At 42.6% G+C, this 22,515-nt stretch overlaps 2 protein-coding genes across 10 annotated transcripts in view; both read left to right on the forward strand.

The window, feature by feature from the left end:
• The first annotated feature begins 827 nt into the window (after window positions 1-827).
• On the forward strand, window positions 828-14,458 carry sf3b1 (splicing factor 3b, subunit 1). 3 transcript variants are annotated; one of them, XM_069662558.1, is made up of 24 exons: window positions 828-877; window positions 1,470-1,642; window positions 1,852-1,953; window positions 2,063-2,177; window positions 4,517-4,596; window positions 5,097-5,282; window positions 5,426-5,888; window positions 6,003-6,124; window positions 6,227-6,424; window positions 6,541-6,642; window positions 8,199-8,378; window positions 8,458-8,544; window positions 8,946-9,216; window positions 9,317-9,462; window positions 9,743-9,889; window positions 10,137-10,262; window positions 11,085-11,306; window positions 11,415-11,597; window positions 11,695-11,806; window positions 11,911-12,031; window positions 12,126-12,257; window positions 13,161-13,433; window positions 13,563-13,779; window positions 13,895-14,458. In XM_069662558.1, exons 1-24 carry the CDS (start codon window positions 850-852, stop codon window positions 14,051-14,053), a joined length of 3,945 nt encoding a protein of 1,314 aa, XP_069518659.1. In that variant the 5' UTR covers window positions 828-849; the 3' UTR covers window positions 14,054-14,458. The 3 variants fall into 3 exon arrangements, with proteins under 3 accessions (XP_069518659.1, XP_069518661.1, XP_069518660.1); XM_069662559.1 differs by lacking the exons at window positions 828-877; window positions 1,470-1,642; window positions 1,852-1,953; window positions 2,063-2,177 and adding an exon at window positions 2,189-4,178; XM_069662560.1 differs by lacking the exons at window positions 4,517-4,596; window positions 5,097-5,282; window positions 5,426-5,888; ... (15 more) ...; window positions 13,563-13,779; window positions 13,895-14,458 and adding an exon at window positions 3,475-4,453.
• A 6,299-nt stretch (window positions 14,459-20,757) lies between these two features.
• Window positions 20,758-22,515, forward strand: part of ankrd44 (ankyrin repeat domain 44) — a 32,599-nt gene continuing 30,841 nt past the window's right edge. For all 7 annotated transcript variants that reach the window (XR_011308205.1, XM_069662681.1, XM_069662682.1 and 4 more), the window contains exon 1: window positions 20,758-21,254. Coding sequence is in view for 6 of the 7 variants with exons in the window: in XM_069662681.1 (XP_069518782.1) it covers window positions 21,228-21,254 (27 nt within the window). In the remaining variant the exon portion in view is untranslated. The remainder of the gene's footprint in view (window positions 21,255-22,515) is intronic.

The following is a 22,515-nucleotide window of genomic DNA, read 5'->3' on the forward strand; positions in this document are numbered from 1 at the left end:
TACAGAATGTTCATTCTGAATTTAAAATCTTAATCTCAAAATTTCCCACAGTTGGCAGATAAATATAGTAGTTTGATATGTACAATATTTCCCTTTGCAGTATAGAAATATAAAATAGAAACACTAAAGTATTTAAGTAAAAATTATACTTATGCCCAGGGGTTACTTGGTTCTACCATACAGTACTTAAAATAAGATCACAGCATTAAATTTAAACATTCATTTGGCTAAATTAAATATCAACCTCAAAATGTAGTTATCATCAAGTATATCTATGGACCATAAAATTTGCTCTAACAAAAACAATAATAATTATTCCATACAAGAAGAAGGAGAATTTGATGCTGTAGTATCATACTGTTTAAATCTATTGCAAAGGCCACCCCAACACCTATAAACACATATAAATAAATAGTGGTAAAATGGAGCACATTTACAAAACTACGCCAAGAATAAGTATAGAACATGAACACCCTATAACTAAAATTTAAAATGTAATTAACTGTAATATTTACATAACTATGTTTTCCTGACTTCTATTGTTACTTTCAGATTATAATTTCAAATATAACCGATGACAATAAAATAGTTTACTAATATACCGTTGTGCAAAATGAACTTCAGATAACTTAATATAATTTATTGACAATACGTTGTAATATACTCCTTCAGTAAGACATCAAAAAATTTTAACACAATAAAACAGTTTTGAACAGTCTACGTTTTGTTTGCCTTGTGAGAAAACAATTAACAAGCTAGCATCTGTATAGAGATCTGAGAACAACTGCACGGAGGCGGAAGTCTGGATTAACACGCTTCCGGTTTCAGACTCGAACAACCACCACCAAAATGGCGAAGATCGCCAAAACGCACGAAGGTAAATATTTTCTTAAATATTACTATATAGCCTCTATTTTCAGACCACATCTAATAAAGTTGTGTGTCAGAAAATGATGCAGTTAATGTTGCAATGTCTGGAACCCATGTTTATTATAATGTGTTGATTTAAACGCTATAAGCAGCAGGCCACGGTGCGACGCAACGCGGACGGCTTAGATAATGGCGCTGGTTGCTAGCTATTTAGCTCGCTAGCTAGCAACCGCCATTAATTGCCGCTTTTTAAGCGTTTTGTTGTTATGTATTCAACGTCGGCTCCAGATTCTTCAACCTGCTCAAAATAAACGTCAGTGAAATGCTTTTATGTAGAAATATTTAAAGCTTATCGCAATTTGCTAAGTGCTTGAATGCTTATATTGTTCTCATATGGCTAATCAAGTTAGCAATAGCTTCATTTAACAACACCACACGAACACACTACGCACCGTGTTTATCCGGTGGTTTCATGGAGCCGCTATGCACTACGTTAAGAACTGTATTTAGTGTCAACCTGTTTTTGCATGAATAATAAATGTTTTGAATAGTGTAGTCAGATGTTTTGGTTATTTATTATGGAATTTTTCACCCCGTAGACATCGAGGCCCAGATCCTGGAGATCCAGGGGATGAAGGCCACCCTGCTGGAGGAAGGAGATCAGGGAGTGGGCCTTGACTCCACTGGATTTTACGATCAGGAGATCTATGGAGGCAGCGACAGCCGCTTTGCTGGATATGTCACTTCCATCGCTGCCAATGAACAGGAGGAAGTAAGTATTTTCCTACTCAGGCCATTGATACATTTTCATTTATCGCCAATCATCTCTTCCAGGTAGTTGCATTACATTCATTTTACTGCAATTCCACAGTTTTTTTAGGGGGGCTTGATTGCTCCCCTTGTCCTGTTGCATATGAGCTAGGAGGGTCTTGCCGTCTTGGCGAGATTTGACTAGACTCTTGTTTCTCTTTCTTTCCTTAGGATGATGAAGAAGACTCATCAACAAGCTTGTTGGGACAGAAGAAGCCAGGGTACCATGCACCAGTGGCAATACTCAATGCCATTCCTCAGTCAGACGAGCAAGTATGTGTTGTTTTATGGTGTCATACATGTTATGTTATGTTTCATCCCTTTGTTTTGTTTTTGAATTGGAAATAAACTCACACTCTATGCCCTCTTTGTTTTTTTGCAGTATGACCCATTTGCAGAGCATCGTCCACAGAAGATTGCAGAGCGGGAAGATGAATACAAAGCCCGGCGCAGACAGATGATCATCTCACCTGAGCGTCTCGACCCTTTTGCAGATGGTAAATTTTGCTATTTTTTGTCTTCATTACACCTTCCTCATTTCCCTCTCCCCTTTTCACGGTTCACTTTATTGTGACCCCTCCATGACTACCAGTGGTTTCATGCCCATAGTTTTGCTGTTCAACCCTTCGACCACAATGCAATAGCTTGCCTCCCAGACATGATGCCTTCCCTGTGGTCAATCCTTTGTGGTCCAAGAACATTTTGTACGTTTTCTTCCTGATATCTGACTTACATTTGTATCAACTCTGCAACTCGTGTTAGTGTGGGCTCATTGTCTATTTTCAGTATTTTGGTTTGTAAAAATATTGTGATGATTGTAATGATCAGAATGAAAGTTTTTATTCAGGTTTGTGCAATAAAAAAAAGTCAAAACACAATGTAGGGTTACCACGCTTTTCAGTGGGAGAGGTGGTTAGGTGTTGAATGTTCAAAGGGGGTAATTCACCTAATAAACGTGGGTCGCAGATGGTTTGTGTGTGAGTCGAAGGGTTAACAATCCCATTTGATAAACATGGTAGGTTATGATGGGAAAGTGCTGTAGCTTCTTGACCTAGATTATAAGGAAAAGGGATCTAAGTTTGATGATTAGCTTTGGTGTAATTCACCTGGCAGCGATCTGCGCTAGGCCATAGTGAGATTAGACACTGATAAACAAAAACCTGTTTGTTCTAAGACCCAGCTTTAGATCCAAAGTCAGGCATTGAAGACAATATTATGGCTTTATTAAAAACATAAAAATCAGAAACTGAATTTATAATTCAGTCTTCCTTTTTGTCTTCCTAATTTCTCTCACTCTGGGCAGAAATTTAAGCTTCCTGTGGTAGCTTAACTACCCCTGTGGGCTTGTAAAACTGTAGAGTTCTGGGGCCTCAGGGCAGGACTAAAGTTTCTTTTCTTTAAGTTACAGTCAGATTTTCTTTAGGATCATCATTTCTAGGCTTATTCAAGTTATGTTTTTATAGCTGAATAAATAAATAATTTTAAAACTGGGCCTTGAAATGTCATCGCAAGTGTAGAAACATGCAACAACAACAGATATGAGTCAGCTAGTTTCCATTTTTATTGCATCTTCACTTCCCCTGACAACATGAGCTTAAAACGACCTGAGTGTATCAGGTCGAGGTAGGGCTTATCTGAAGCCTGCATGTAGAGAGAGCTCTTTGTACAAACTTGTTGTGTAAATATATTTTTATTTTACAACTCTCCCTGTAAAATAGAAATATGTTATCAAGAAAAATTGTGTACAACAATACCACAGGCCCATACTAACTGTCCTTAATTTCTCTCCTACAGCAGTACTGCTTTGCCAGTCCTGTACTGCACTCTGTTAAGGGTGCAGCAACTCATCCTGTGTAGGTTATGGGGAACACAGAGATCTGTGCACTTGTCAGATTGGTCAGGGTCCACTGGCTGCTTGTTTGGGGTCTGTGAGGGGAATCAGATGCAGCTACAACAAGTCTCTATCCCCAAAAGAGCCTTTTTTCCATTTGGCTTTCAACAAATTTTAGGTACAATTCTCCAGGCATTCACGAAGGACAATCACTGCCCAAATATTTGACTACATTTATTCATCATTTACCTTTGACCCGAAAAGGAAGTAAAGATCTGAATATATGATGATTGAATAATAATCAGCCTGGCTCTGGCATGTCATAGACTTATTTTTTATTTGCCTCATTTAAATGCCAAAGTTTATACTTTTGTTCTGCAGTAATGTCAGCCACAAATATTGACCTTATTTTCATTTGCTAGTATAAGTTATGGGGGGAGTCAGGACCACAGGGTCAAATATGATTATTTTCTAGCTTGTGGTTATGCCCCAAGAAGATACTTTGTTTTTTTTTTGAGTGCCGTAAATCAATGCATCACAGGTGGTATTCTGTTGTGTGTGAGTTCAAACCCTTTTCCAAAGTGTTACTAATGGTAAAGAGAAATTTTCTAGGCTTCTTTTCTGCCGGTTGAAGTCTGACTGCAGAAGGACCCTTGGCACTGAAAGTGTACGTATTCTGAAGAGCACAGCCCAGGACCCCTGCATCAGTGATGGCTATAACTTCTTAATCCACTTAAAGAAAGCAACACAACCTCAGCTCTTCTCTCTATGTATCTGCTTGTTTTCATTAGAATGCTTTGACTGTATGTAAGAAAGACATGTATATTTGTATGTAATTAAGTAGGACTTTGTTTATAACAGAAAACACGACTGTAATTTTATGTTTTGGTAAAGAGAGTCAGGGTTAGCTGGCTGTGTTTGTGCTTGCTGTGTTTGTAATGAGTGGGGTCCCTGGAGTGTATACTGATGAGTGTCCTCTGTTCTTGTTCGTGCTCTTTCGCGCAGGGGGCAAAACGCCGGACCCAAAGCTGCAGGTCAGGTCGTACGTGGACGTCATGTTGGAGCAGAACCTGTCCAAAGAGGAGGCAAGTGTCTGAACATTGTCTCCTAAAAGTATCTCCAGATGGGGTTCAGATGTTACTTTTTATACAGGGGTCTTAAAAGTTCAAGATCAGTTGTCAGGATAGAAAACAAGACATCAGTTTTGTCTTTTGCGTCGTTTTTTTTTTTTCCAATACGAGTATTATATTGAAGCTTACAGTTCTGTTTACTGTTTTAGCTCTTTACTTTCTTAGTTATGCAGCCAGTACTTTAAATACATGGTTCTTGAAGTAGAACATCCTGAATTATCTTTCTGTTATGATTCACTCCAATCAATCTAATTAGTTTCTTGGACTTATAATCCATATACATTTTAAATAATACTTCATACTTAATGCCATTATGGCAGTAAAGTTGGCAGTTCAGTTTGCTTCAAAATGCTAAAAAGGTCTCGAAATAGTCTTAAATTTAACTCTGAGTATCCGGGACCCTTGTTCTTACAGTTTTATCTTGTTTCCTAACGTTTGTGTATTTTTGCTCGTAGAGGGAGATTCGTCAGCAGCTGGCAGAGAAGGCCAAATCTGGGGACCTGAAAGCTGTCAACGGGTCCGCTGCAAGTCAAGCTGCCGCAAAACGCAAGCGTCGCTGGGACCAGACAGCCGACCAAACCCCTTCAAATGCTACACCCAAAAAGTTATCAAGCTGGGACCAGGCTGACTCTTCTGCTGAGGTTAGACACTTGTTTCACACTCTTACAGATTTAAGATTCACTTAAGAACCTCACATCGGGTATAGATTTTATGTCTGAAAGAACGAAGGGGAAATAATTTCAAGTTATAAACTGTCTCACTCTTTTTTTCTCTGTCCCTGTAGACTCCAGGACACACCCCCGCACACACACCTTCAAACAGCCGATGGGATGAAACCCCTGGCCGTGCTAAAGGAAGTGAGACCCCAGGGGCCACACCCAGCACCCGCATGTGGGACCCCACTCCGAGCCACACACCTGCAGGCGCTGCCACTCCTGGCAGGGACACACCCGGCCACGCCACACCTGGTCATGGTGGAGCCACAGGAAGCGTACGCAAAAACCGCTGGGACGAGACGCCGAAGACAGAAAGAGAGACCCCGGGACACGGGAGCGGCTGGGCTGAAACGCCGCGCACAGACAGAGGAGACGAGTCAGTGGGCGAGACTCCGACTCCAGGCGCCAGTAAGAGGAAGTCTCGGTGGGATGAGACCCCCGCCAGTCAGATGGGATCCTCAACACCTCTACTCACCCCTGGAAAGACTCCCATAGGAACACCTGCTATGAACATGGCCACCCCAACACCAGGTAAACCAGCAAGAATTTTAATGGTATTTGTTCCTCGGTTTCGGTCTTGTTCCTTGTACTTTAGTTGATGTTGTCATGCTCTTTTTAAATCGGTTCCTCTTCTTTTTTCCCCAGGTCACCTGATGAGCATGACTCCAGAGCAGCTGCAGGCGTGGAGGTGGGAGAGGGAAATTGACGAGAGGAACCGGCCTCTCACAGACGAGGAGCTTGACGCCATGTTCCCAGAAGGATACAAGGTCTGTGCCCCCCTCTGTGATTTCATTTAATTAATTGGTGGCAGAAACATGAGTGAGCTCCAGATAAAAGTTGTGCTAACCGTGTATGTTTCTACTCCACAGGTCTTGCCTCCACCTGCAGGCTACGTTCCCATCCGTACTCCGGCCCGTAAGCTGTCAGCCACGCCCACTCCCATCGGAGGCATGACGGGCTTCCACATGCAGGTTGAGGACCGCACCACAAAACAGATGAACGACCAGCCTTCAGGAAACCTCCCCTTCCTCAAACCTGACGACATCCAGTATTTTGACAAACTTCTGGTGAGCATCACATTTATGCACATCACACGTAAAACACGTAAAACCAACATCTGAATGTTTGTACAGTCTGAAGGTCAACGTGTGTTGATGGCTGACTGTGTGTTTGTGTGTGTCAGGTGGAGGTGGATGAGTCCACGCTGAGCCCCGAGGAGCAGAAAGAAAGGAAGATCATGAAGCTGCTGCTGAAGATTAAAAACGGAACACCGCCCATGAGGAAGGTTTGTGGTTGATGTTATTTTCCTAATCTGTTCCCTCGTTATCCAATAATATCTTTACTTTGGGCTCTGAATGACTCCAGTAGATTGCTTTAGCTGACAGCCATGAAACGATCCATATATAGTCATCTTTGGTACGTTCCAATAAAAGTTCTTGTTTTTACTCAGATTGTAATTAATAGCAACCTTACAGAAAGGATCCCTTCAGAGACGCAGCTTTTGTAGGAGTGAGATGCCTCAAGTTTAACCAGATATAGCTGTTACTTTGCTCACGTCAAAACCACCAAACTCCACTGACAAAACTTTTACCTTGTACAACAAGAGAGTAACTGGTCTCCCACTGTGTTTTGTTGAATCCAAAATAGCCTTTAAAACACAACAATTCAAATACATGAACCTGTCATCATGGCAGCGGTTGACCAGCAACTCCCAGGATCTGTGATTTAAAATCACAGCTAGTGTCATTGAAGTCTGTTGGCTGTGGAGAGAGAGATGTAACAGCTGCTTCTGAAAAAGCATCTTTAACAAAAAGTGCTATCTCTGTAGTGCAGTGGTTCTCGACCAGGGTAATAACAGATTTTACATAATTAACACATCTTAGACCGAGGTAGTTGTTTTTTTTTAGCTTACATCACCTTTGACAGGATGAAAATTGCCTTTGAATAGATTTTTATTTGGTGTGTTTGTGAGAGTCAGCGGGCCCTATTTACACGGCGCAAAGTGATCTAGAGCAACCCACTTTTGCTAGTTAAGCGGCGCACAATCGGGGCGCGAAGTGAGGCACAAGGCGCAAAGAGGTTGGAGTCCTTTGATTATTCATGGGTGTGTTTTGGGTGTAACGTGATCAATCAGTCAGTGTCAGCTCTCATTCCCTTTAAGAGCCCGGTGCGCCTGCAGGCAGGCGTGTTGCTATTTACACAGTGGATTTCAGTCATTGTTCTTACATAAATCAGGCTCGGACCGGTATATTTATGTCTTTCCTTCTACTGTGCCCTTGCACACGCAGATCACACACACTCGACTCTCAAAGGTTGAGAAACACTGCTGTAGGGATCCTTTCTGACACTTAGAATTACAATCCTCGCCTTTTAGCAGCCAAAACGAGGACTCTTTGTGGAATTATTTTTAATCAGCATTAGGATTATGTTGCAGCCATTACAGTCTGTTTTGCTGAACAGTCTACTGGAGTCTTTTGGGACCTATTTGTGCTCCTGTGTTAGTTATTTAGAGCCCAAACTAAAATGTTAATTGGGGCCCAGGTTTGATAACACTTGTGCTCCTCCTGCCCCTTTCTTCTAATGTCATAAATGTAGCTTGTAGTTGCATGAAGCACAAAACGTGTTCTATTGCAAGATCCACACCCAGCACTGAGCCTGTACGTGGCTACAGTGTGAATCTTTGCTTGCTAAAGAATCTCCTCTCTGAGGAGCTGCTGCTTTCAGTAGAGGTGGAAGTGTGGACCCTCATAATCTGCTGGGAGAAGCCGACAGAGTTTAAGATCCTTTTCAACTTATGACCGACTCAATCAATGTGATATTAACGTCTCTGTTTTGTTTCAGGCTGCTCTGCGTCAGATCACAGACAAGGCTCGTGAATTTGGAGCGGGCCCACTGTTCAATCAGATCCTGCCGTTGCTCATGTCACCCACCCTGGAGGACCAGGAGCGCCACCTGCTGGTTAAAGTCATTGACCGCATTCTCTACAAGCTGGACGACCTGGTTCGTCCTTACGTGCACAAGGTAAGCTGAGTGTGAAACACCTTATTTTAATGGGTTGTGTCTGAGGAACTTGCTAACTTGCTCTTCTGTTTGTTATCAGATCCTGGTGGTGATCGAGCCCCTGCTGATCGATGAGGACTACTACGCCAGAGTGGAAGGCAGAGAAATCATCTCTAACTTGGCAAAGGTACTTCTTTTATTCTTAATGTGTATTTGTAACACACACTTTGCTTCCTCTGCGAACTATTCTCGCCTGTTCAACCAGTCCGTGGTCCGATCAGGGCTAGTCGTTCGCTAGATTAACACCAACACGAGAGCTAGCAGACCTGACATTCATGCTCGTTTGTTCTCAACCTGCACCCGTTGGTTACAGTCAGATATTTACTTTTATTTATTCTTTTATAGTAATTAATCAGTGCCTCTTTGATGACATAAAAATAAGTCCAGCCTCAAATTTGAAAAGACATCTTTGGGGCACAAATGGCAGTTGTCCCAAAAACATCAACTTAATTGTTATAGGAGGTACTTTTGTTCGTGTTTGATATGATGCAGTGACTCACATATTCGTCCTCTTCCTGTCCGTCTCAGGCTGCCGGTTTGGCCACCATGATCTCCACCATGCGACCCGATATCGACAACATGGACGAGTACGTGAGAAACACCACAGCCCGAGCCTTCGCCGTGGTGGCCTCCGCTCTCGGTATTCCCTCCCTCCTTCCCTTCCTGAAAGCTGTGTGTAAGAGCAAGAAGTCCTGGCAGGCTCGGCACACAGGCATCAAGATCGTGCAGCAGATCGCCATCCTGATGGGCTGCGCCATTCTGCCCCATCTCCGCAGCTTGGTGGAGATTATCGAACACGGTCAGTCATACTTACAACTTCTTATTTATTTCTGAGATAGATAATGTCTGTATTGAAATATGTTCAACCTCTGACTCTCTGTATCTGTGTGATGCTGCAGGTCTGGTGGACGAGCAGCAGAAGGTGAGGACCATCAGTGCCCTGGCTATAGCTGCTCTCGCTGAAGCTGCGACTCCGTACGGTATCGAGTCCTTTGACTCCGTCCTCAAGCCGCTGTGGAAGGGTATCAGGCAGCACAGAGGAAAGGTAAGATGTCCTATGTATTAGAGATGAAAGAAAGTTACTTTGTGAGGTTTTTGGAGGATATACCTTCCTGTATTTACTGCCAGATCCACACCCAGCACTGAGCCTGTACGTGGCTGCAGTTTGAATATTTGCCTGTCTCCTCTAAAGGGGCTGCTGCTGTCAGTAGAGGTCAAAGAAACACCATTAAAACTCTGCTGGGAGCATCAGACACAGACCTTATTATTTATGTCTACAAGCTACCTTTTTATTTACCTTTTATATCTTCCCTCTTTGTCACCAGGGTCTGGCTGCTTTCCTGAAAGCTATCGGTTACCTGATCCCACTGATGGACGCCGAGTACGCCAACTACTACACCAGAGAGGTGATGTTGATCCTCATCAGAGAGTTCCAGTCCCCCGACGAGGAGATGAAAAAGATTGTACTCAAGGTGAGAGATGTGAACACAAAGTCAAAAGTCCTGCGACCCATTCTCGCCTGTTCAACCTCTTCATGGCTGCATCAGGGCTAGTAGCTCGCTAGATGAACACCAACATGAGAACTAGCAGAGCGGGCCTCTGTTCCCGCTCTGTTCTCGCCCTGCACCCGTTGGTTACATTTCCTAACTCATCTCACCTGTCTGAACTTTATCTCTGTTTCCTCTCTGACCTGTGCGTGTTTTGCTTTTTGTCTCATAGGTGGTGAAGCAGTGTTGTGGCACAGACGGTGTGGAAGCAAACTACATCAAGACTGAGATCCTGCCTCCCTTCTTCAAGCACTTCTGGCAGCACAGGATGGCTCTGGACAGACGCAACTACAGACAGGTGAGCAGACACAGAGAGGATCATGTTCTAGTAGCTAAAAGCAAACACGAAATGATGAAGGGTTTTCTGTCCCTCAGAAATGCTTATGGTCTTTAATTGTGGGTCCCTGTTTTTCAGGGCTTCCTTGAACAAACATTTAAGGGCAACCAGAGCCTGATTTATTGTTTCTTGTTGCCCGGGCATTGTTCCTTTTTAAATGATCTTTTTTAAGGAAGGATTTGTTAACGTGAAATGGGCATATTTATGCACACAATTGCTCCTGTCCTGAAACCCTGTGTTGTGCATTTACAACAGAAGTCTCAGCCAGCTGTTAAAATCAACAGAATCCAACCCACTGTCACCCAAATGATTTGCATGTTATCAGCTGATTATGCACTTTACTTCCTGCGAACTATTCTCGCCTGTTCAACCAGTCCGTGGTCCGATCAGGGCTAGTCGTTCGCTAGATTAACACCAACACGAGAGCTAGCAGACCTGACATTCATGTCTGGCCTGTTCTCAATCTGCACCCGTTGGTTACAAACTTTATTTTTACCTTCATATTTTATTGTGTTTTTATGTCTGTATGTAGTTTATCGCTTTGATAAGCAAAGTGTTTGATTGCCATGAACAGCAACTGTTGTGTTGATCCCTGCAAGAGCTCGAGAACTGGGTTCTGCAGATTATGCACATTAGCTTCACAGATTTAAATACTTCGGTTTATCAGAAGTATATTAAAGGAGTTTCTTTGACATCAAATCAAACCGTGAGTGCTTTTGACAGGACTCTGAGACACCTAAACTTCTAAAGCAAACATACTGAACCGTCTTTCTCTCCTAACAGCTGGTGGACACCACGGTGGAGCTGGCCAACAAGGTGGGAGCAGCAGAGATCATTTCTCGCATCGTTGATGACCTGAAAGACGAGGCGGAGCAGTACAGAAAGATGGTGATGGAGACCATTGAGAAGATCATGGGCAACCTGGGTGCAGCCGACATCGACCACAAGCTGGAGGAGCAGCTGATCGACGGTATCCTGTACGCCTTCCAGGAGCAGACGACAGAGGTGAGAGGCAGAATACACACCAGCAGATAGTATGAAATGTGCACGCATGTTGCACTTGTGTAGGATGTTTTTGTATTGTTTATTTCATCCTTTGTTCTTTGCCTTCAGGACTCAGTGATGCTGAATGGTTTCGGCACGGTGGTGAACGCCCTCGGGAAGCGTGTGAAGCCCTACCTGCCTCAGATCTGCGGTACGGTGCTGTGGCGTCTGAACAACAAGTCGGCTAAAGTCCGTCAGCAGGCCGCAGATCTGATCTCGCGGACAGCTGTGGTCATGAAGACTTGCCAGGAGGTAAACTACGGAGAAATGCACACATAGATCCAAAGACCCAACAGCTATATAACTTATTTTAGACACTAACGCATGTTCTTCTTTTCTGTCGCTGCAGGAGAAGCTGATGGGTCACTTGGGTGTGGTGCTGTACGAGTACCTGGGAGAGGAGTACCCCGAGGTGTTGGGAAGCATCCTGGGAGCGCTGAAGGCCATCGTCAATGTTATCGGTAAGCCCCCTACATCATTGCATTTAAATGATAAACCTGTCTTATTGCTCATTCAGATTTCAAGAGATCTGGGCAGCTGTTAAAACCTTTTCCTCTCATCGCAGGTATGCACAAGATGACCCCGCCCATCAAAGACCTGCTCCCTCGTCTGACCCCCATCCTGAAGAACAGACACGAGAAGGTGCAGGAGAACTGTATCGACCTGGTGGGCAGGATCGCCGACAGGTCAGTCAAATCAAACTCTCAGATATAAATTAAAAGAAGTTTGTCTCTTTGTGTCTTTAAGAGCCTTTATTCTAACTTCTTGTTTGTATTTCAGGGGTGCTGAATACGTGTCAGCCAGAGAGTGGATGAGGATTTGTTTTGAGCTGCTGGAGCTGCTGAAGGCTCACAAAAAGGCCATCAGAAGAGCTACTGTCAACACGTTTGGCTACATCGCCAAAGCTATCGGGTAAGTGTCGAGTCTCATCGGTTTATCATCTCTGTTCAGATTATCTGCAGCTTTCAGTTTAGTTTATTATAAAGGAGGCAATTTACAGTTTTTTAAGGAATTGCATTGATAAAAACATTGTGTTGATAGAAAAGTTGCACATTTTTTAGTCAATATAAATGCATATTAAAGCCTTTCTCACTGTAGAAGTTAAGGCCACGATTTTTTGTATTGAACATTTTTATTCAGTTCTATGACATTTAAATTATCTTTATGGGGTAGTTTGTTTTGTTTGAAGTAGGGTTGTATGAGGAACTTATCTACTGTACGTAGTACACTTACTATTGATAACAGTCAGCACGCCTCCTGCCTGGAGAAGCCGTGCGGAGTTCATACACGGAAGCTAAGCTAAGCACTGCTGCAGACGGGGTCAGAAGTACCATGACTTTCACCACTTAAGAGTCCTACATATTAAATAAACATGTTTAAGTGTGCGCTGGATTTTAGTTTTTTGTCAACGACTTCAGACAGCTCTTTACCTCAGCACAATGTCTTCTCTGCACAACGGCCCTGTTTACCTAAGCATGCAGCGCACTTTTTTGTGTCAGCAGTTTGTAGAAGAGACAACAAATGAAAGAAAATACAATATTATGGACACGGTGAAGTGCTGTTCACGATTGGGGCTAGAGGACATTGTTTTCCTTCACATAAATGTTGATGAATATGGATATTGATAAGAAAAAAAGCAAAAATAAAAGCCCTAGGAGGTATGTAATTCTCAGGTGAGCTCACCAGTTGGCAGCTCCTCTCGGGTGTCTCCAGAGCTGTTTATTTAAAAGCATGTAATGTCTCTTTTATAATTTGAAATGTTTAATATTTTGCCTGTTTTGTAACCACCACTTGTCTCCTCCTCCTCCCTCGCAGCCCTCACGATGTCTTGGCCACTCTGCTCAACAACCTGAAGGTCCAGGAGCGTCAGAACAGAGTCTGCACCACCGTGGCCATCGCCATCGTCGCTGAGACCTGCTCGCCGTTCACCGTGCTGCCGGCGCTCATGAATGAATACAGAGTCCCCGAGCTCAACGTGCAGAACGGCGTGCTCAAATCTCTCTCTTTCCTGTTTGAGTACATCGGAGAAATGGGCAAAGACTACATCTACGCCGTCACACCGCTGCTGGAGGACGCGCTCATGGACAGGTGAGAAAGATGACGTGCAATCCTCTTGTCTTGTCGTGTTTATCAGTTAATTCAACGTGTAGCTTCTGGTTTATAATTTCCACTACGTTATGAAATTGAGTCTGACCACGTGATCGTTTCGTCCTGCAGAGACCTGGTCCACAGACAGACGGCGAGCGCCGTGGTTCAGCACATGTCTCTGGGCGTCTACGGCTTCGGCTGTGAAGACTCCCTCAACCACCTGCTCAACTACGTTTGGCCCAACGTGTTTGAGACGTCGCCCCACGTGATCCAGGCCGTCATGGGCGCCCTGGAGGGTCTGAGGGTCGCCATCGGACCCTGCCGCATGCTGCAGTACTGCTTACAGGTAAAGACAACCTGGAACACGTGTGTCATGAAAACCTTTACATTTCAAATGTTCATTATATGCTCTGCTGTAAGAGCTCACACTAAAGGTTTTATTGTGTCCTTGTCCTCTGCAGGGTCTGTTCCATCCGGCCAGGAAGGTCCGAGACGTCTACTGGAAGATCTACAACTCCATCTACATCGGCTCGCAGGACGCCCTCATCGCCCACTACCCGCAAGTCTACAACGACGAGAAGAACATGTACGTCCGCTACGAGCTCGAGTACTCTTTGTAAATACAAATTAATGTCCTCAATTCTCCCTCTGCACTGTCTGAGTCGGTCTTTACTTTAGCACATTCAGCCTCCGTTTGATGCCACCTGTACTGACGGTAAATCAAAACGAGCATGAAACTAGGAGAAACAAAAGAAGGGACACTGTAGAGTCTGTATGTATTTTTTATTTTTACTCTGTTTTTGAGTGTTCCCTGTGAGGAAAGAACGAGGTCAGATCAGACGGGCCTTGATGGAATAACGGAGTCAGTCGTCATCACGATGTTTTAAATATTTGGGTAGTGTTTTGTTTGTATCGATCTGCCTCTGCGCTCCCTTTACACACACCCCCTCCTCGTTTCACACCTCCTCTGTTCTCATTAGGTTGATGCTTTATTTAACCAAATAAAATGTTTGTGTATAAAAGTCGCTTTCTGTGTGTCAGTGAGTGTTTTTCTTTTCTTGCTACAACCTGGAAAAGCATACAGAGGAATGTGACAGGGTTCGTAGATTTTAATGCAAAGGGGTGATATGATCCAAAAAAAAAACGGGTAACAGTTATGTTTTTGTTTGTTCTTAGTGTTCTGTTTTTGTTTTGTTTTCAACCTTCATTTAATTTCCGCATCAATAACAGGTGAAATAAAATAAACACTGAATAATGTGAGCATTAAAGTGAGAGCGGTTTATGTTTATGAAAGTGTCCTCAGGTCAGATTTTATCTCACTAACGTTTCATCTCAAACTAGACGCAGGACATCTGAGTACAAACCTTCAACTAAATGAGATTTTTTTTTTTAAGTTGGAGCCAAAATACAGTTTTTATTTTCTTTATTTTATCTTGTCACACTTTAACACAGATTGTTTTGCATTAGACTATAATTAAGACACTGCACACAGGGTGGAGCCTTGGTTAATGGTGCATAAAGCCAAGGCTCCAGGTAACTGCAGCCAGGTGTGTTTAGGTAATGTTTTTCCATTTTATGTTTAAGATTGTGGACTTAATAATGGTTTCCTTGTTTTGTATAATTGCCAATGCTGAAAAAAAGACAACGCTGAATAAACGGTTTGCAGCATCTGAAATGGAGCGAATGTGGACGTCGGTTTTGTTGCTTGGGTCAAAACGTTCATCCGGAACTTGTTCCTACTTTTTCCCCTCGGCGAGAAAATTTGTTTTGTTTACATTTATGCACTTCAAAAGAATTCGGTGTAAAAGCAAAAACAAAGAATGAATCTATTAGCTGACTCTCTTTGTCTTCTCTGACTGTAAACTGCTAACTTTGGACATGTCGACATCGGAACCAACGTTAAAAGTATTCATTTATATTTTCTATTTCTATTTGTGGAGGCTTTGGAGAGAAGTAACTCTTCAGGGTGCATAGAAAAAGTTTTACATCTTTAATTTCAGCACACGGAGACTCATAGCAAAAAGTATATGTATGAACATCTTTGAGAAAAGTTAATTTTATACCAGAACCTCGCATCTTAAAAACTCTTCATAAAGATAAAGAGAGGCCAAATAAACACAGTGGAGTAGAAGAAAAAAGTAGCATGAAAGGAAAGACTTCAGGAGGGGAGACCGGGGGCGGTCGTAACATTTTTCACATTTTCCATCATAAGAAACAAACGTATGTGCACTACTTCATAAAGCTATTGCTTCATTCTAAATAATAAAAACGAGACTATTCTATTCAATCTAATGAAAGAAGTCGCAGTGTTACATTGCCCCAGATTAGGCAGCCATGATAGAACCTTGCATACTAGCTAGCAACACTTATGCAGCATCGGTTGTCCATGTTATTGCTAACCGTTAGCCTAGAGACAGAATTGATCTCAGTTTAAATTCACAGTCATCTAAACTTTAGACAGCAGAAGAGAAATACTGTGCGACCAAAAAATAACTTTCATACCTCAAAATCCGTTTCCTTGTTGATGCTGTGATGAAGTTATTTCGCTCCTTTTCAGCAGGCAGAGAGAGAATCCTACTGAGCATGTGCAGAGAGTTTCATCACTCTAGCTTGTTTCTTGGAGGAATTAAATGTGTTACAATTGCCCCTGGTCTCCCCTGAAGTACCAGTACTCCAGTGATACTACTTAAATGATTGTACTTTTTACCACGTGTAAATAAAAACAACACATTGAATTAACTGAATGAACCTTTGTAAAATACAAGTTCCTCTCAGTTTCCTCATCTAAACTCTCATCTTATGCGAGTTCCTCGGGTGAAAGGGTTAAATTTGTGAGGATTCGCCATCACAACAACCCTCCTCCTTGTTATCACCCTGCTGAGACACAACATGCAGATAACGCAGAGGGAGGATGGGGGATGGATGTGCTGGTGGCCTCGTTCAGGATGAACTCAGTCTGACATCATGGAGGCAGACGAGGAGCTGGGTTTACATGCGCTGGATCAGGGTTAGTGCTCAGGGAACGATAGTGACACCTTAAATTAAAACGTCCGTAGCTCCTTTAAAGTTTGGCCCACAGGTCTAAAGTTTTGCACAGATGTAGTTTACATAATGTAGAAGATACATTGTGATTATCAATGTTTTGACATAAAGCATGGCCTTGGAAATGCTACTCAAAGATGACGTGTTATGTCTAAGCTGAGCACATTTTAAAAACTGAAGCATGTTGCCTTTCAAATGATTCCTGATACATTCATCTTGGCCTCACAGTTCTTCTGTTCCAGCTTTTTTCCAAAATGAAATAAAAAAAAGGTGGATTTAAATGTGTTAACTTTAAAGCCTTGTAACCTTTTTCTAAACTAGACCTTGCAAACCTTTCCCTTCCTCTCCTTTGAGCTTTAAATTAAAAAGTAGGTGTCTTAAAAGGGGTTAAATTCAAGGCCTTGCAACTTCTGCTTATTGTCTTAAAAACTGAAAATTTGCCTCCCTTCTCCATCAGACTCCATGTAAAAGCCCTCGTGTGTCCCCCCCCTCCGTCACACATCTGATGGATAAATTGGGAATTCACTTGCACTAAAAAAATCTAAACTCCCACACACACACACACACACACACACACACACATGCATGAACGCTCACAGACTCACAATGGAAAGAAAAACCTCCCCCACTCATCCTCTCTTCCATTCACTGCTTCTGCTGCTGCACGGCCGCGCTCTGACCCAGATTCTGCTGCCAGACTCTGGGTCTGCTGATCTGAGGAGGAACGCACTGTGTGTGTGTGTGTGTGTGTGTGTGTGTGAGGCTGCAGCAGAGGGATATTCCTTGAAAACTAGATGCATGTTTGTGCTTATTTGTTCCTGTGTGTGTTTAATAAAAACTTTAAGACTGTGTTGTTGTCGGAGTTGTATAAACGAGGATTTATGGATCATATTTTCCCACGTTTGGCTGAGCGAAGGGTTAATCTGACCCGGGTCACATGTTCACCCTGTCAGGCTGCTGTGTGTGATTTGCTCTGAGGCTAATTTGTGGACTACATGCATTTATCATGTGATGCTTGAGGCGCTGAGAGGCTGAACTAACATGCTAACGAAGATGCTAACATGCACATGGTAGGAGCAGAATCAGGTTTAATCCCAAGCATAGTGTAGACAAGGAAAATATAGTAACAGAAAAGACAATTACAAGAACTACAAGAAACAAACAAAATGTTACGCTGTATTTGTCGTTATTTTTCCGTTTAAATTTATAGTTTAAAATCGAATCCGCCCAAAAATGTGTTAAATTACCCATTTTTTTCTTTTTAGACAGTAAAGTATATTAAAATAATATGGTAGATATAATGTTTAATCCAAGCAACAACCTTTGTGGCTGACAAATGAAGCCAACGCGGATGTGCAGTTCCTCTGGTGTCCACTTGAGGCTGTCTCCAGCAGTGAGTCAGTCCCCATAGAGCCCCATGTTAAACTTTACAGCAGAAATAAACATGTTTACAGCCTGGTACAAAAAACAGTTTGGGTCTCTATAGCTCATTTCTCTCTTCATGACAACTGTACGGGGAGAATCTTTATACAGCTCACCTGTTTACATTATATTAAGGCTTAAAGTGATGCAGCATTAGGGGCGTGGCCTCTTTGAGTGACAGCTGGGAGCTGCTAGGTTTCACATGGGCTTAGTTACTTAGTTACCGAGCTTAACCCGTGTATCCACCCTCTCTTCCAAATATGGTCATTTTTTACATGGTTAAATTTTTTTTGTAATAGACAAATACAACTTTTAACCGGCTGATTGTGCTACAGATCAAAGGTCAGAAAACGTCTTTAGGATTCATCGTCTGGGAGTCGTGAATGTGTGTTTTAAATGTTGTTCCAATCCATGTGGAAAAGTTGAGATATTCCACAAGATGAATGAACTGCTTAAGAAGTCTTTAAAGTTCATCCCATGGCGAACATGAATGACTGTTTCACATCATTTTCCAGTCTGAACTACAGATTAGCATTCTGCTGGCGTGTTTAATAATCCTCCTGAGCTGGAAATATTTTGCTGTTGTTGTTACCTCTCAGACATGAAGAGCAGCCTCTTCAGCTTCCTCTTTATAACCTTTGGAATGCATCTGAATGAAAACAGTGAAGCATGAAAAACAGTCGCCGGAGCCGCTGCTGCTGCTGCTTTGTGTTTGTTGAGTCAACACTGGGAGGAAACCTGGAAAACTGCACATCTCTCCGTTAATAATAAGCTGCCCGCGGGGAGACGGCTGTGATTAAAAAATGTTTCTGCAGTGAAACATCGTCTGCTTGAAGTGACAGCAGCACTGATGCAGGAGGACACAGGCTGTAATTTATACTTCCTTAGCATCGATCTGGAGATTTTTACACATTTTAAAGAAATCACATAAAATCTGCTTTAACTCTAACATGTTGATTCCTTCCCAGTAGCTGTCAGCTAAATTCTGTAAAAAAAAAATCATAAATATTTCCAAAGGTAGGCGGGAAAAGTTTGTGTTTTATTGTATCGTGGAATCACTCAGGTTAGGAAGCCTACATGCTCCAGTAATGTCGTACTACCATAGGGAATAGTTTGAGTCCTGATTATTTCAGCGGTTCCTCAACTGGAAAAATTGCATCATGAAAATCTGGAAGGACATCGGGCAACATTTAATTTAATATTTCACAGCTATCACAGCTATCGCTAGCGTTAACCATTTATAGTATTACACTTTACTACACCAAAGGTGGAGATTCCTAGCTAATTAATTTTAGCTAGCTAACCACAATGTTTGCCAAAAATCTGTTGAATGTTCACGTAACCTGTTGTTCTGCTCTCAGTAGCTAATGGGTTACAAATTATGTTTTATTTTGAAATTTGACCGTATGTCGATCTGGATTTTTACTGTTCGAGGTCTTTTTAGATGCTGAACAAAAAACAACGTTTATACAGTTTGCAAGCGAGGAAGCAGCACAACTTCACAGCATGTGTGACGTGAGAGAAAAATGGCCGCTGGGTAAACATGGTGAGCCTTTAAATTGGCATATTGTCTGTTGCCAACTTGGTCTTTTGGGGCTGGAAATGACCATATTTGGACACGAGGAGTGCGTTTGAGAGGAGCTAGGTTTGCAAGTTATCAGCTAATGCTAGTGCTAGCTTTGTTAGCAAGGTGCATCCATACTTACTTAGATATTAGTTTGTATGATAATTTTGGTTAGCCAGAAACAAAAGGTCTACAAAGTAAATGTTCTTAATAAAAAAATAGTACATCTAAACGGATGTGTCATTTTTGGGTGCCATTTGTAACAACTTGTCAATCACAGGTAGCCCCGCCCTAAACCCTCCCCTGCTTCCTGGTCTCTGTGACTCTAAATGGGAGCATCAGTGACTAAATGATCACCATGCTGTGTTGAAGAAGACTTAAAACTAGAGATTGAGACCAAAAACTCTTTAGGAAAATGTTTACCGAGGGAATAAATCAAGAGAGAAGTCAGACTATTACTAAACAGACTTCTTTTTAGAACCAGTAGCGTCGCCCCCTGCTGGAGATTAGAAAAAGTGCAGGTTTAAGATACTTTGTGAAAGTCCAGGATCATGGCTATTTATCCTTAATAAATCATAAATCCAACATACAAATTCCCACAGAGCTTTGTGGGGGTAAAAGCACCGAACAAGCCCTTCATATTAAACCAGAGAGAATTTGGCCCTGACCTGATTTCAGTTTAATTCAGTGTTTAAATAACGACTGAGCTTTTTTTAAGTGGCTAAAAAATGCGAAAACAGACCTAATCCTCATGTAACCCACATCGCTCCCGTCTCTCACAGAGGTGTGTACTTCTTTTCACATCCACAACATCTGATTACTACTGTATTAGAGGAAGTATTCATATTCTTCACTTGTTACTTAATGTTACTGTAATAAAACTGGGCTATATATTTGGGTATTAAAAGCAGAAAAATGTCCCTTTTTTCTTGTTAATCAATGAATCCTGTCAGTTTCTGTTGGGCCCTTTAATTTTAACAAAACTAATTTATATGTATGTAAAGTTATGTGTATGTTTTATGCGCAAAAACATTGAATTTGTTATTCTACTGATGTAAAATAAAGTGAATTTAGTCCAAATATAATGAAGTGTAAAGTTGCATTAAAAAGGCCTCAAATAAAGTCAATTTATTTGTATTGTTTTATAACTTTGTGATGTTGCAGCTTTACGTGTTTGTGTCCTTCTGCGTGCATCCAGCAGGGGGCAGCAGCGAGGGGCAGCTGCGGCTTGTTGTTGATGCTGAGGAAGCTTCTCCTCCACTTCTGCATCTGAGAGGAGGAGGAGGAGGAGGAGGAGAGACAGGCACCAACTTCCTGTGTGTCGATCTGCGTTCAGCCGAGTTCAGCCTGACTGCCGCTCCGGGAGGCTTGTGGCTCTGCAGACCGGGCAGGAGGAGGCTTCAGTGGGTGTAGGAGGTGGTGTATGGGTCGGAGAGACTCCCGGGACCTCCGTGCAGAAGGAGCAGCGGAACCAGGAGCCATAAATGTGGATTGTTTACACCGGAGGGTCCCGCCGATCCTGCTTCCGAGCGGCCGCCTCGGCTCAGCAGACCCGCCGCAGATAGCGTCACCGGAGCGGGGCTGGTGGTGGCCCTGGTGCTCGGCCTTCATCCTCTTCATCACCCAGCCTGCTGTGAGTGCATTTAGCCGCCGGAAGTCCCGCGGGAAGAGCGGAGAGAGGAGCGGGGGAGCGGCGCAGCATCGCCCCGTGCATGGTGCAGCGGGGCCGGGGAGGGAGTGGATGAGACGCCGCAGCTGACCCAGAGATGGCTGTTCTCAAACTGGCCGACCAGGTAGACCCTGCTAGCTGCTGTTAGCTTAGCATTAAACAGGCTTCATCATATCTGTTTGGTGGAAATGTATTTTTAATATCGCTGCTTGTCTTTGTGTTGCATATTCGAGCATTTATCAAACTTAAAACCACATAAATAAACGTTTTCCTTTGCAGAATGTGCACAGAATACAGCCATAAAGCTGCACTGAACTGGACGGCTGAACGCGTCCTGATTTTGGCTTTTATGGCTCTAATTTTCGGTGTTCCGTTAAAATTAGGACAGCCCACTTCTTCGCTGATACTTCCTGCTCAGTTTCCTTCCGCAAGCATCCCCGCTGCTGCACCGTGCGTGGCCTCAATATTTACATATAACCAGAGATAAATGCACATTTACTGATGCTTTAAAATCTGAAACAAGTCGATGTTTCATGCTTCAGACTCCTTGAGAGGTTTCAGGAAGTCCTCAGATTTATTTTCACTATAACTCCATCAATAAGGAACACAATGACAGAATGAATGAATCATTTGGTCAGGGGATTCTTACACTTCCTTTTACAACATATCTTAAAGTAATAACCCTATTATTATATGTCGATGTAAAAAAGTTCATCACTTTGCCGTACTTTTCACATAAACAAGACTGTGTGTCTTAAAGTTCTTGTGGTTTGCACATTCCATAAGTGATCAGCGACACATTACGAGGCATTTTACTAATGCTTGGCATGCCTATCTGGTTTCCAAGTTATGTAAACACCTGAGAGGAATAATACAGGAAAATATGTGCACAGAAAGGAGCTCTGTCCTCCAAAACTAGACGCCTGAAAGAGGCGCAGTCCAACTTGTTTCCTCGTTTATTTGCAGCTAAAGGATCGAGGAAGAAACGGATGAAACAAAACTCAGACTGCAGGAATCAGACTTTTAAACAGGTCCAGATATTTCACCTGCTACGCGTCTTTAAGGTTCATTGTTGCATCTCTCAGGATGCATCTTTGAAAATTCACACATAGTGATATTTTCCTCTGATCCATGACTCCAAAATTGTCAAAACATCAAAGCAAAAATCTTGTTTTGCACAGATAATCCAACATGATGTGTCAAGCGATGCTCCTCAAGAGAGTTTATCCCTTTAAATCTCTTAAATCTCTTAAAGTTTGTGCAACTTTAAGATAAACTGCAGAAGGACACAACGTGATGCTGGAAAGCTCAAAGGTCAAAAGGGAACTTTGAAGATCAAATATCTTTGGTGCAAACAATGACTGTTTTCCACTTTTCCCTTATTG

The sequence above is a fragment of the Semicossyphus pulcher genome, unplaced genomic scaffold, assembly GCF_022749685.1.
Source record: "Semicossyphus pulcher isolate SPU_LCO1_2020_fin unplaced genomic scaffold, fSemPul1.0.p SCAF_15, whole genome shotgun sequence".
In the NCBI taxonomy this organism is placed as follows: domain Eukaryota; kingdom Metazoa; phylum Chordata; class Actinopteri; order Labriformes; family Labridae; genus Semicossyphus; species Semicossyphus pulcher.